Source organism: Physeter macrocephalus, chromosome 19 (assembly GCF_002837175.3).
Source record: "Physeter macrocephalus isolate SW-GA chromosome 19, ASM283717v5, whole genome shotgun sequence".
Taxonomy (NCBI): Eukaryota; Metazoa; Chordata; class Mammalia; order Artiodactyla; family Physeteridae; genus Physeter; species Physeter macrocephalus.
Window position 1 is genome coordinate 32,400,962 of NC_041232.1, and position 14,681 is coordinate 32,415,642.

The 14,681-nt window shown below is 46.0% G+C and overlaps 1 protein-coding gene across 2 annotated transcripts; it reads right to left on the reverse strand.

Moving 5' to 3' along the window:
- Positions 1-5,467: 5,467 nt before the first annotated feature.
- TGIF1 (TGFB induced factor homeobox 1) lies at positions 5,468-13,709 on the reverse strand. 2 transcript variants are annotated; one of them, XM_007126755.4, is made up of 4 exons: positions 13,362-13,709; positions 12,922-13,106; positions 7,318-7,544; positions 5,468-6,517 (listed from the first exon to the last, which is right to left on the reverse strand). In XM_007126755.4, the coding sequence occupies exons 2-4, from the start codon at positions 12,935-12,937 to the stop codon at positions 5,942-5,944; spliced, it is 819 nt and encodes a 272-aa protein (XP_007126817.1). In that variant the 5' UTR covers positions 12,938-13,106; positions 13,362-13,709; the 3' UTR covers positions 5,468-5,941. The 2 variants fall into 2 exon arrangements, with proteins under 2 accessions (XP_007126817.1, XP_007126816.1); XM_007126754.4 differs by lacking the exon at positions 13,362-13,709 and having other exon boundaries at positions 12,922-13,267.
- Positions 13,710-14,681: the final 972 nt, after the last annotated feature.

Genomic DNA, 14,681 nt, shown 5'->3' on the forward strand with positions numbered 1-14,681 from the left:
TACGAAGAGAAACAGTGGCTAAAGAATAGTTTAGGGCAGTGGCTCCCAAATTTGTTTATGTATTAGAATCACCAGGGGATCTTTAAAAAATTCCGAAATCCAAGCCACAGTTGTTTTTAAAGCTTTCCAGGTGATTCCAATGTTTAGCTAAGTTTGAGAACTCCTGATTCAGAGTTTAAAAGTAGAGGGTCAGTCATCCACTTTCAAAAGAAGGGAACTTCGAGGGGGTAAGACGTGCAAGTTTTGTACCTTGATACCTGAGGGCACACCTCATTCTTCAGAAGACTCAGGGTGGCAGAGAGCTGCAATCTTAATGGCTTGAGATATCAAGGACCGAGTTGGGGTTGGCAGTGCAGATGAAATTAGGAGAGGAATCCTGGAAAGGGAGGAACAGACAAGAAGCAAACCTCAAACTCGGAATCCCAGTGAGCCCACTGAAAGGCAGCAGCTGGAAGCTTAAACAACTGATCAGAGATCTGAGCTACTATCTACTACAGGGGAAAAGGAGACTGAGGTTTCAGTCCAGCCAGATGACTGGCTGCCAGAACAAAAATTAACACTCTTCAGAGGAATGTAGCAGAATCCAGAGTCCTTATTAATGTATCATCCATAACATCCATTGTATAGTAAAACATCATCAGACAAGAAAAAAGTATCAATACGTGACTCCTACTGAAACCAAATGCAGTCAAAAACTTTAAGGAAGCTGTTATAAATAACTCATAGGAAAACATACTCTTTATTTAATAGACTGACGGGGAATCTCAGCAGAGAAAGAGCAATGATTAAAAAAAAAGGACTAATCGGGAATTCTGCATGTGACAAATACAATAACTGCTATCAAAATTCACTGGATGGCCTCAACAGCACTTTAGAGACAGTGGAAGATTTGGTGAATTAAAAATTAATACAAACGATCCAATCTGAAGATTAGAGAGAAGCAAGATTAAAGAAAAGGGACTTCCCTGGTGGCACAGTGGTTAAGAATCCACCTGCCAGTGCAGGGGACATGGGTTCGAGCCCCGGTCCAGGAAGATCCCACATGCTGTGGAGCCACTAAGCCTGTGCACCACAACTACTAAGACTGTGCTCTAGAGCCCGCAAGCCACAACTACTGAAGCCCATGTGCCTAGAGTCCCTGCTCCGCAACAAGAGAAGCCATTTCAATGAGAAGCCTGTGCACCACAACAAAGAGTAGCCCCTGCTCACCCCAACTAGAGAAAGCCTGTGTGCAGCAACAAAGACCCAACGCAGCCAAAAATAAATAAATAAAATAAATAATTTATTTTTAAAAAAGATGAAAGAAAAACATGATAATCTCAGATGTACTGGAGTTCTAGAGATCTACTGGAGTTCTAGAAGGAGAGGAGAAAAGAGAAAAAATTTTTGAAGAAATAATGGCCAATATTTCCCAAATTTGGTAAAAAAACAAAACAAAACATAAACGTACAGATCCAAGGTCAACAAACCCCAAGCAGGGTAAACTACAATTATACCTAGGCACATCATAGCCAAAGTGCTGAAATACAAAGATGAAAGAGCCAGAGAAAGACATTACATACAAGAGAACAATGATACAAGTGACAACTGATGTCTCTTCAGAAACAATGGAAGCCAGACAATAAATGCCTTTCAAGTGATGGAAAAAAACAACCCAGAATTCTATCTTTAGTGAAAGTATCCTTCAAAGATGAAAGTAAGATAAAATTCATTTTCAGTGAACAAAAATAGATTAGTCACCAGCAAGCCTCCACAATTCTCAAGAAAATTCAAGCTGAAGAGAAATGACGTGTCATTCAGACTCACAAGGAATGAAGAACATCAGAAACGGTAGATATTTAGCAAATATAAGACTATAGGGATTTCCCTGGTGGCACAGGGGTTAAGAATCTGCCCGCCAATGCAGGGGACACAGGTTCAAGCCCTGGTCCGGGAAGATCCCACATGCTGTGGAGCAACTAGGCCTGTATGCCACAACTACTGAGCCCACGTGCCACAACTACTGAAGCCCGTGCACGGTTAAGAATCTGCCCACCAATGCAGGGGACACAGGTTCAAGCCCTGGTCCGGGAAGATCCCACATGCTGTGGAGCAACTAGGCCTGTATGCCACAACTACTGAGCCCACGTGCCACAACTACTGAAGCCCGTGCACCTAGAGCCCATGCCCTGCAACGAGAGGCCACCACAATGAGAAGCCCGCGCACAGCAATGAAGAGTAGCCCACTCGCCGCAACTAGAGAAAGCTCACGTGCAGCAATGAAGACTCAATGCAGCCATAAATAAATAAATTTATATTTTAAAAAAAGACTATATACAGGCATACCTTGTTTTATTGCACTTTGCTTTATTGTGCTTTGCAGATGTTGTTTTTTACAAATTGAAGGTTTGTGGCAACTCTGTGTCAAGTCTATTGGTGCCACAGCATTTGTTCACTTCATGTCTGTGCCACATTTTGGTAATTCTCGCCGTATTTCAAACTGTTTCATTTTTATTCTATTTGTTACAGTGATCTATAATCAGTGAGTTTTCTTTTTTCTTTTTTTTTTTTTTTTTTGCTACGCTGTGTGGCTTGTGGGATCTTAGTTCCCCAACCAGGGATCAAAACCACACCCTCGGCAGTGAAAGCCCAGAGTCCTAACCACTGGACTGCCAGGGCATTCCCTCAGTGATCTTTGATGTTATTAAGTATTGCAAAATGATTATGACTTGATGAAGGCTGAGATGATGGTTAGTACTCTTTATCAAATAAAGGATTTTTAAATTAAGGTATGTACATTTTTTTATTGCACATTTAATAGACTACAGTATATTGTAAACATAACTTCTATATGGACTGAGAACCAAAAAATTTGTGTGACTCACTTTGTGATATTCACTTCATTGTGGTGGTTTGGAACCAAACCCACAATATCTCCAATGTATGCCTGTATACATTCTCTTTTCTCTTAATTTTTAAAAAAGACACATGCCTGTTTCCAACAAAAGTTATAACATTATACTGTTGGATTTATCAGGTATAGCTATTATATATGAAAAACAACAAAAAAAGAAGAGAGTAAATGGAACCATACTGTTCCAAGTTTCTATATTTTGTATGAGGTTGTATAATATTAATTCTAAGTTGACTGTGATAAATTAAAGATGTATACTGTAATCCCCTAGAACCATTAAAAACAATATAGTTTGAAAGCCAATAGAAAAATTACAACAAAATATTAAAAATATTCAACTAACCCAAAAAAAGGCAAGAAAAGAGGAACAGAGGGAGGAAAAAATCCAAATGGTAAACTGAATCCAAACATATCGGTAGTTATAAAATATAAATCAACTAAACACACCAAGTAAAAGGCAGAGATTGTTAGGCCAGTTAAAAAAGCACGACCCAGCTACATGTTATCTTAAAGAGATGAACTTTAAACACAAATTAAGTTAGGGCTTCCCTGGTGGCACAGTGGTTAAAAATCCACCTGCCAGTGCAGGGGACATGGGTTCAAGCCTTGGTCCAGGAAGATCCCACATGCCATGGAGCAACTAAGCCTGTGCACCACAACTACTGAGCCTGCACTCTAGAGCCTGCACTCTAGAGCCCGCGAGCCACAACTACTGAAGCCCACACGCCTAGAGCCCATGCTGTGCAACGAGAAGCCACCGCAATAAGAAGCCCCAACGAAGAGTAGCCCCCACTTGCCGCAGCTAGAGAAAGCCCGTGTGCAGCAATGAAGACCCAATGCAGCCAAAAATAAACAACTACTGAGCCTGCACTCTAGAGCCTGCACTCTAGAGCCCGCGAGCCACAACTACTGAAGCCCACACGCCTAGAGCCCATGCTGTGCAACGAGAAGCCACCGCAATAAGAAGCCCCAACGAAGAGTAGCCCCCACTTGCCGCAGCTAGAGAAAGCCCGTGTGCAGCAATGAAGACCCAATGCAGCCAAAAATAAATAAATTTTAAAAAAACACAAGTTACAAACACAAGTAAACAAATGAAAAAAGGTATTTCATGCAAATACTAAGCATAACAATTATTTCTATTTGGCTCCAATTTGAATAAACTCTTTACATGTACCTTTCCGATTACATTTGTTACACACCAGTTAATTATCAACCTGGATCCATTTGGGATGATTCTTTCTTTTTAATGTTTGGGTTTCATTTGACCCTTGACATTTTTCTTTTAAATCACTCACATGACTGCTTTCTCCCCTCCCCCACCCAGTATGATTAATGAAATGTCTTATCAAGGGAAGCCTTTCAGGATTTGCTGGTCTCCCTTATCTGTACTCAAAGGATTTTGGCATTTGATCTAGCTATTAAAGCAGGTAATGATTCTTAATCCCCTTTGATTTTTCATTTTTTATTTATTTACTCTGCTCCTTTTATATACATTATTTCATTTTTGGTTTTGTCTATTTCTGCAACTCTGAGGTGGGGCTAGCCCACTGGAGGATGATGAGCCCTTCAAAGCTGCCCCCCCTCACAGGCTAGAGGCACCACCTTCTCCCTTTTCTTCCAACTCCTGGTTGTCCTTATCAGTTTTTCTCTTCCACTTAGAGAAGTCTTTGAGTTTAGCTCTTTCTACAGTAGGCACTTTCTAAACAGAATTTCAAAATTAGACAAACTTAAGTTTGGAAGAATTTTCCTACATTCTTTAAACAATACTGAAGCTCTAATGCTCCCTCAAACTTAGACAATTTATAGCTGGGGCAGGGCTGGAAAGAACATGACTATAATAACAAAGAAACCTCATACTAAGCATGACTACAAAGAATGGTTTTGTGGCATGTGACAAATCTGCTCAACCATGTAAGTGAAAGGAACACCACCAATTCCCTTCTAGCCATCCTGGCTTCATAAAGAATTGCCTATCCCAACAAACTCCACTTGTGTATGGCACCACTTTTCACAAACCGTGACCTTAGGAAAGAAATGTAATAAACTAACAGTCCCATGGGAGACAGAACCCCACTGCTTTAACCACTTTAGACAATGTTTTAAAAGATGCTTTTAAATGTAAAGGCCTTACCTAACTGGACCACTGAACAAAAATTATGTTAGACGGTAACATGCAAGAGGCAATACTAAGAACTGCTTGGGTTGTTGTTTACTTCTGAAAACTTGAGCCATGATCAGGTGCTTTGAGATCTTCCTTTTCAACGTGGGTCATGTCTTAAAATACGCAGACTAGGTCACCAAGGGATTTATGGTTAGCTAAACACCGATGGAAATGATTCATTCCAATTTGCAGGTTTAAGTAAAGATTTAAAGGCCTGCTATGCCTCCTATCAAGAGTAAATTATCACACATCCTGTTTATACAGCCTGGCTTGTCCACAGTTCTTCAAAGAGCTGGTGACACCCCCCTAACTCAAACTCCACCCTACCCCCAACTTCCTGCTCATTGGGGTGCTATATTCCTACTCATTTTTAAGAAGTGCCTCCCTCAACAAAATACTCTGCATTACAGTACTTTTTAAAGAAAATACTTTATTACGTCATGAAAAAAATGCATCAATCAACTAGATTCATACTTGTTTGAAAAAAAAATTGAAAATTTATTAATTAGACAGTATGTGGGCATCCTGTTCCACATGGGAATGAGAAGATGCTATAGGTTCTCTAAGTATTGCACAGTCTGAAAAAGACACCAACAAAAAAAAGGGGAGAAAAAAAAATCACATGATCTTGGGAACCACCTCACATTATGAATAATCTACCAAGAAACATTTAAAAAAGAAAACCCTTTGTTTCTACAGTAGCTTTGAGTTTATAGTTCTTGGAATGACTGTATGCCATTGACAACATCTCAGTAACAGGAAGCTTCATTTTAGCAATCCCATGTGCAAATATTAATAAAAAAATATATAAAATAATGCAATTCATCTCTTGCTATCATCCCAGCAATCATAACATTTCTGAGAACTGTTTTGCTTGAAAAAAGGGGTTAAGCCATAAGTTTTGCCTGAAGCTCCATTTCTGCAGCCCGTTTGAGTGCAACATCTACCAGAAGCTGAAATCCACTAAAATCTTGGTTGAGGTCCGGTGGAGTAGGGGGAGGAGTGTTGAAAAGACCACTCTGTGTGTGTGCACTTGGTCCAGATTTACACATGTCCTCTGGGTACATGAGGGAGGTGTCTGTAAAGCTGCTGGCTGCCATCTGCTGTATATCTGTGTTCTGTCCCACACCAACTGACTGGCAGAGAGAGAAAGGCACATCTTTCAATGCAGTCACAGTGGTATGACAGATAACTGATGGACGAGCCAAAATGGATCCTGGGGATGGTGGCTTAGGAGACAGTGGCCTCCCTAGGGCTGGGTTGGGTCCAGCTGTACAGGAGTGAAAAGGGCTCTCCTCTAGAGCCGGCATGAAGTTTTTGATGCCTGTTGCTGACTCCACAGAGCTGGCTTCAGATATCTTGGCCCCTCGGCGGGAAATTGTGAACTGATTTGGATCTTTGCCATCCTTTCTCAGCATGTCGGGGAGGAGCCTGCGCCGGGCGTTGATAAACCAGTTACAGACCTGAAATCATACGGGGATGTTTTAAACGCTTTAACACTCCGCCAACACACCCGAGAACCTTCTTGGGGGCGCCTTATTGCTCTCTCTCGTTGTATTAAAGGAGGCATGAAAAGGCTTATCGGGACCTACAAAGTTATTTAGAGGTATTTGAGCCCGGCCAAGAAAAGAGGGGTGTTTCCTGTCATAAACCTCTTTTTCTAATACAAATCCCCTTTTTGGTCTCTCATCATCCTTAAACCTTTTCAGGAGGAAGGAAAAGAAAGGTATACATTCTCAAACGTCTGAAAATGATTTTAGAGAGGCAATTTTACCTTTTAACTCTCCCCATATTAACCTGTTATCTACCGCCCCAGCATTTAAGTTAATCAACTACAGGAAAACTTTTCCTGTATGAAAAGAGCCACTCCTCCCAGTTACTGATTTTTCCCAGTTCAAATGACTATGTCAACAGACAGAACATGAATTACCTCACTGAAGCCTGAACTTGTTTAAATATCAAACCAGTTTCCTGGGCAATAGAGTAAGATTTAACCTCCTTATGTTTGTTGCATAAAGGAAGGCTCTTTTAGGCATTAAAGGAAATGCTATTTGACAGATGACTGTCAAGTGTTTCTATTTCTCTATATAGCCAGTTATTGGCTGTTAGCACTATAAAAAGTTTACAAGAAAAAGATATGCCACCCCCTTTTTCTGAGTGGGGAGGCACTTAATGACTTGCTATACAGGAATGCTGTAAAGCGACTTTGGGGAAAAAACCCACCACACCCCCGGGGCATACAGCTGGTGTTCCTTTCCCTTACCTGTAGTGTAGAGAGGTGTGTTTGTTGGGACAGTAACGCTTTTTCTTGCTCTGAGGGGTAGGCATTGTATCGGTGTTCATACAGCCAATCGCGGAGAATCTGAACGGATTCCTTGGGCAGGTTGCCCCTCCGCCTTCTCTTGCCTGAGCCAGCAGAAGAGGAGAGGTCCAGGGGGCTGTCCATGCTGTCATCATCCTCGGTCTCACTGCCAGACGCGGCAACAACACCTAGGAGGGGGCAGAGGCCAGCCGTCAGCCACTTTTATCAGCAAAGCTCACCTCCTTTTGACCACTCAGCACAACTGTGTTTTCTCAACTCCTGAGAGCCAAACAAGCGAAGAATCGGTGTTTTCCGTCCTGAAACACCAGAGCTCGTGTGAAGTCTCAAGAGTAATTCGACTAGCAGCATATTCTAGATTCCCAGCCCACTGACAGATTCCCTTTCATACCCACTTTCCTATAGGATTCAACATCTCACATTCCTTTTGAACGATGCTCAGAAATGTCTAATCCAGCAAGTGAGACAAAGCTGCACCTAAAGCGAATAGCTTGCCACGTGTGAAACAGGAAAGGTGTCATAAGCAGACGGGATGTGTCCGACAACCTTCTCCGTGAGGTCATTGCTAACTAGGAAAAACAATCCAACGAGTAAACTAATATACCCTTGAAACACTGTTCTTCCTCCCTCTTCCACTGAAGGTTTTGAAATAAAAAGGAAGATTTTTTTCCACTGATATAAGCAAAGAAAATTACACTTGTAACCCAGTTAGTATTCTAAAGATAAAATGCATGGCAGAATTTTTTGCCAATTCCTTTTCTTTTCCTTTTCATTGCTACCTGCGTTTATTCAAGACTAGACACCTACTTTTAATGGACAGTACTAGTCACTTTTTACTAAATGCAAACAACCACTGAAGTTTTCAGTTTCACTGCATAAAAATATTTTTCTATTTTTAGTACTTAATGTAAAAGGTCAAAAGATGCCTAGTAGTGAATAAATTTTAAAACTTCCGTAAATTTCAATTGCCAGTTTAATCCGAACCCAGGATACTACATATCAATAAACAGAGATCAGCTTTAAATCGTTACATGACAAAGAAAACTGAATATGCAACCCCCGGAGGAAACTCTTTTGTTTACAAGCGCTTTAATCCTACCAGAAATTTTTAAAAAGTCACACCCATAGAGAATATTTAAATCACACATAGCCTGGGTTCTACAAAAATTCAGACTTGGCCCTTTTAGACATTTAAAGATAATTTTGAACTTTAACCCTTCCCCGTTTCAAAACTACAAAAGGCTACTCTGACTAAAGACGTATATTCTCGTTTTTGAAGACAATTTAGAATTTTTAGAACATAAATAAATTACAAACTATAGTACGTTTGAAAAACCAGTATTTCTATAGAAAGGAAATTAAAGTAGCATGACATTTGAAGGTAGGCATTTTTAACTTTGTTGACACAAGCTCAAGTGGTTTACCTTGATAGGAAATTAAAACAGAATATTCCTCAGAGTGATAAACCATTCAATGTATCTTAAAGGAACTTTTCCCAAACCCCATCCTTTCAAAGCATTTTAACACAATGAAACTCGAAAAGCTACTCATTCAAAGATTTGTTGATGAGCTAGCTCATCAGTTAATTGAGTCTTAACTTTTCTTGGTGACACATTTTCAGTTTTGGACTGCAGGGGGCAGAAGGTGCTGGAGGGAGTGTCCGCAGAAAAGGCAAGAACCTTCCAAAGACAAAGTAAAGCAAGTTCTAACAAAAGAGTAGGATGATCTTGCAAATTCACTTTGGCTCAAGGCTTAATTAACAAACAGCCATCAATAAAAGGCCCAGCAATCCTAAATTTTAGCCGCTGCTGTGTATCTGATGTTTTTCTACCCAGATTTCATTAAACTGCTTAAAAAGAAAAAAAAAAAAGGGGGGGGGGAGGCACATTTAAAACTGAAAGTGCTTTCACTGTTGAGAAGATGAGAAACTTTTAAAACCTGTGTTGAAACTTGGGTGAAGAACTATTAACAAAAAAACCTTAAGAAACTATAAATGTTCCTGTTTTACATTTGCTCTGATAAAGAAACCTTAACTTTTAAAAACGTGTCAAGTAACTGAATGACTAAAGCAAATGTGAATAAAACAATTTGTTTAAACTCTTCAAAAAGTCTGAAAAGCCAGAACTTCTTCTCTAGGCTATTAACCCCACCTCCCCTTTTTAACGTTTTAAAAACAGTGTGAAAGTCTGCTCACTGAACAGTGAATTCCCAACTGTAAATTGATAATCACAAATAGTTTGAAACAAACTAAAAACCCCTAAAGCCTGTCCTTTGATCTGCTTACTTAGTTTGACAAGAAGCCTGATCTTTCAAAACAGCCTAGTGACACAAAAGCAGGTTTCAGTTAAGCAACACCAAACTGCAGCGACTTTACTCTGTTCTCAGTTCATTTAAATAAAAGAGCGGCCAGGCCTCCGGTCCTCTTAACAAATATTTCCAATATGTGCACAAAAGCTGACGGAACAGGAAGTTAAGACTTCAATTCCTTGGCTGTGCCAGCTGATATTTCACTACAGCAAACCACGTTTGCTGCTGTCAGGACTGTTTTCATTAAAACTCTCCCTCCGGATTGTGGCTCAACTTGGAAAAACAAAAAGACTTTTCCAAGTTACTCATTTCCTATTGTAACAGAACTTTGGAACACTTTCCCGGTTACGACTTGTTTCCAATACGTCTTACTCTGCTCACACTTTAAAAAATGTGGTGGTCGGGTGCGGGGGGGCGGTGCGGGGGGATCACAAGCCTCTTTTACTCCATCCACATACAAGGAAATGTGTTTAGAAAGCCACAAGATGCCCTATGAATCCCACAGCCCTAAAAAGCAATTTTTTTTTTCCTGAGTAGTAACAGGGGGAGCGGCAGAGCCCGGGGGAGGGCCAGAGAGACAGTGGTTGTGAAGTTGGACTCTTAAAAAAAAAAGAACCTGGAAGAACCTAGAAAAGGATTTGGGAATAAGAATGACCGAAGGCAACGCTTAAGAGTACAAGTAGGAAAAAGCAAACCTAACCTAACAGGTTTCCTGATCAGAACATCTCAGGAGAAGCGACAGGAAACGTACTTAACCCCCCCAGGCACTAAATCCAAGGAGCGCTGGGAAGAAGCCAGCCGCTTAAGTCTGAAGCAAGAATCCCACATCGTCAGAAACCGGGAGCAAAGAGACTTAGGGGATTTTCCTCAACGAATCTCCTTGTTTGAAAATCTTTTGGGGAGATCTTTGGGGCATTCTCAGTTTTCTAAGACGAGACACTATTGTCACAAACCAGTCTTACCAAATCCCCGGCTCCGCGATTGAGGTTTTAAGTGCTTTTGTTTTCAACAAAACTTGAAAAGATTTTCACGGACTTTTATAAAACGGACAGTCCAACTCGGCGAGCCAGATCTCTTCCGGAGCCCTAGCGGAGGCCACTGGGCGCGGGGCCCCCAGGTGGCTGGAGGCCGGGGCGGGGGCGGGCAGGACCTAGAGGGACTCGCCGAGGGAGGAGCCCGGCCCGGCCGGCCCGGGAGCTTTTGTTCCGCCAACTCCTCTGCCCCTGCTGAAGTCGCCCCTCCGACCGCACGAGTGAGAGCAAACCTAGGCCTTGGAGTTTCAGATTACAAGAAGAAACTGAAAACGGGGCCGTGAATCTCAACCTCCTCAGGGGCCTGCCCACCCGCAGAGAATTTGCCAGGAAAACCTAAAAAGGGAAAGAAACCCGGGCAACCTCGGCAGTCTCCGCTCCCCCACAAGGGCTCCGAACCAGTCGCTTAGTTTCCCCTCCAACACGTCACCTTTCATTGTTTCCATGAGTCGGCGCGGTAGCAGTACCTCGTGCCCCGGGGCAGCGCGCCCCGAAGATTCCCCAGGGACCGGCGGGTTCCTGCCCCGTCCCCTGGCTGGGGTGGGGGGAGAGCGCCGAGAGAAGGGAGCCGGGAAGGACGGGGAGCACCGGCACAATAGCGGGGGGGAGGTACCCCAGAGCCTTGCGGGTGGTCGGGGAGGATCATCACTGCCTTCCCCGCCAGAGCCCGAACAATGGGGGGAGCCCGCCCCGGAGCAAGCCCAGCTCTGCTCTCGGATCACAAGACGCACCCGTCAAAAACAACCCAACTTGTCCCAGTCAGTTCACCAGGAGGGAGAGAACGCCTCCCAGGGACGATCTGGACCTGTCAGCCGTCCACGAGTTGACCTGGTCTCCCTGGGCGCCCCCGGGCGCTCCCCGCGCGCCTTTTCTCGTCGAGCCCAGTTAAACGTCCAAACCTCTGAGCCCCCGCTCTCGCCCTTCAGGGTCCCCGGGGAGAGGACGCGCGGGGAGTTAGTTCCACTACAACTACCAAGGCCCCGGGGTGGACGTTTAGTTTGACTCCCGCCCGGAGCTCCGCGTGTTTCAAAGGCACCAGCCCAGGATCAAACGAACAGAAGTCCAAGGTGAAAATGTGGCCGAGGGAACCCTCTCGGCTTCGAGGCTGCCGTACTCTAACGGGAGTCTGTTCTAACCGTATTCGCTCGACAAGTCTGAAAGAATGTGGAGCTGGAGAAACTCTGGCCGCAGCTGGGCATGCGCAGTAGTCACCCCTCCCCCCCACCCCGCCCGCGCTGGCTTCCCCGAGCGATTAACTTCTGTTTTGAACCACTCGACATAAATCACAACAGAAAAGCCAACTCCGGCCCACGACGGAACATTCGGGGGTACCTCCCTGCTAGGGACTGAAAAGTTAACTTCAAAAGGGAGTTAAAATTCTTTGACCTTTCGTGGTGGTGTCTTTTTTTTTCCTTTATCTTTCTGTGTATTTTGTTTTTAAATCAGACTGACGGCAAGTTTTAGTTATAAAGCTTCCAGAACGCTTCGTGGAAACAATGACAGACTCACTCTTTGCATGTCACACTTGAACTCATTCTGACTGCACGCCGCTTGCCCGCAGTCCTAACTATTCCTCTTGCCCCAGATACATCGTGGGAAAACTTGTAGAGGCTGGGAATTCTGAAAAGTCTAGCTTTCCAAAGGGACCGACACCCGGGGGCGACCTGGGGTCCAGAGTCGCCTTCCTCCGATGGTGTAAACGCCCCATCCCTGGAGAAGACGTGCCCGGCCCAGCCGGGAGTTGAGCGGCGGCCCAGGAGCCCAACTTTGAGACAAAGGCGCCGCGGCTCCGCCGGTCGGGCCGCCCAGGGTCCCGACGGGGAAAAGCGGGGAAGGGGTGCCCCCGACCCGGACCCCACTCCCCCGCCCGCGAGAAAGAGCAAGAAGCCACGCGGCGAGCGTGGGGTGTCGGTGGAGACAATGAAACTTGGAGGCGCACAAACAAGGCGGCGAGCGTGTTTCTTGACAACATGCCAGCAGCGTGGAGAGGCCCGTCTCCCCACAACAGCCCCTCGGTGTTGTGTCTAGAAGGAAAACAACAACTACCATTTCAGACGCCGCCTCAACAAAGAGAACGGCCGCCGCTCGGGCCTGCGAGCCCCGGGGCGGAAAAGTCCACCAAGTCACTCTCGCCCCGAGCCCAGCGCCGCCCCTCGAGCACGTTTCCCTGGGACTCGCGTCCACGGCGCGCGCAGCCCCCGAGCCTTACCTTTCTTGCTTTTCATTCTGGAGCTCCCCTTCCAGCGCGAGGCGACGCTGGGGTCTCCAGGGGCTAGGAGCGAGGGTGGAGGGGCCGAGCGATTGTCCTCCTTCCCGGCCGACTCTCCCGTAACTTGTAGGACGCGCTCTAGCCGTTATTGCTAAACAAGGCGCTCGGATCCCAGGCTTCCGCTCCTTGGGTGGAATTCAAGTGACACTTGGGCTTCCTCCTGCCGGGATCTTCTGGCAGCCGGCCGGGGGCTCCCTCTCGCCCAACTCGCTCCCCTCCCCACTCCGCTCCTTTGTTCCCCGCTCCTGCTCGGCGCACCTCGGCGCTGTCAGAGTGAGCAAGGCGAGGAGGGAAGGTACAGGAGGTCCTGCCTCCGCCCCCAGCCGCCCGCCCCGTCCCCCGCCCGCCCGCCCCGCCGCTCCTCCGCCCCTCCCCCGCACCTTCCAGCCGCGGAGGACGGCACCGAGCGCCGCGGCCGCGCCGCCTCACCCCGCGTCCCCGGGCCACTGTCACCCGTCCCTCGTGGGGGCGGCCGAGCCCAGAAACGCGATCGCTGCTCCCCACTGCGCGCACGCCTCCTGCATCCCCGGCTCGGCGTTGGCGACACCAGCCGAGTGCCCCGAGTTTCTACTTTAGGCCTTTCTTCCCGGGGCTGGCGAGGGTGCGTCTGGTTAGGAAATTGCAACAGATGTTAAAGAGGCCGTCTCCTTCTCCCTCTCCTCCACCCCAGGGAAGAAAAGGCTCCCCTTTCGTTTTTGACAGCTGCCCCAACTCCACCGTCCCCGCTCTGGCCGCAGGAGAAGACAGCGGCTGCTGGCTCAAGGGGCGGGGCTCCGTAGGAAAAGTATTCGGGACAAGAACCAACTTCTTCCAGAATGCGCGGCTGCCATTGACACGCGGGCGCGGCGCGGCGCACCCTTCTCCTCCGGGGGCTCTTCCTCCACAGCAACAGTGGGGGGCGGGGGGGGAGGATGAGACACAGACACCCCGGGCGAAAGTCTGTTCCCCCCGGCTAAAGCTGCGAGTTCCGGACTGGATTGCAAGGCAGTTTCGAAATCTAACATGTTGCGGACAGACACTTGTCATGCTCACATGCTCTTTAAAAGTCTCTGCCTGGGGACGGCCCGCCGAGACTCGGCCTGACATCCGCACCCCCGGACCCGGGCAGCTGTGCAGTCTTCATGGGAAGGGGGCTACCACCCTCGGGGGCGCTCATCTATTTCGGTAAACAGAGTCTACTTTTAGGACTTATATCCTGCTAAGGGACCCTTTTCTCCCCACCCCCCGACCCCCGGTACTTCAAACAGAAACTAACCATTAAGTAAATACAAGTTCCTGTTGCTTTATTTTGGTTGAGAGTTAGGAGGACTCCAGTAGGAGTTCCTAGGTGAAATTACCCTTTGAAAAGACCAGATGCTTTATGCTCATTTCAAGAAACGCGTGCCCCCTCCCCGCCCTCTCCTCTGCGTGTAGTTTTCGCGTGTTTGTCCCCTTCGTTGTTTTGAAGTAAACGAACTGTCACATGCCACACTAAGACTTTCCCCATCACTTAAAAACAAAAACAAAAAAAACAAACGTAAATAATTTAGCCTAATAGAGACGTCAGCTCCCGAGTCTGCCTCCAGTTTCTGCTCTGTGCTGTTTTTGTTTTGTAATCCCTGTGAAGAACCCGGCAGAAGCTCCGTGGAAATAAGGTTCAACCCAAGGAGAAATAAGGCAGCCAAACGATGACTAACTAGATTTGGAGCCTCTGTTTTAGG

Bases quoted from the DNA above. Each gene is read 5' to 3' on its own strand.
- TGIF1 (XM_007126755.4), bottom strand. The intron at 6,518-7,317 runs GTAAGGGAAAGG...GTATGATTTCAG, and splicing joins CACACCTCTCTACACTACAG to GTCTGTAACTGGTTTATCAA.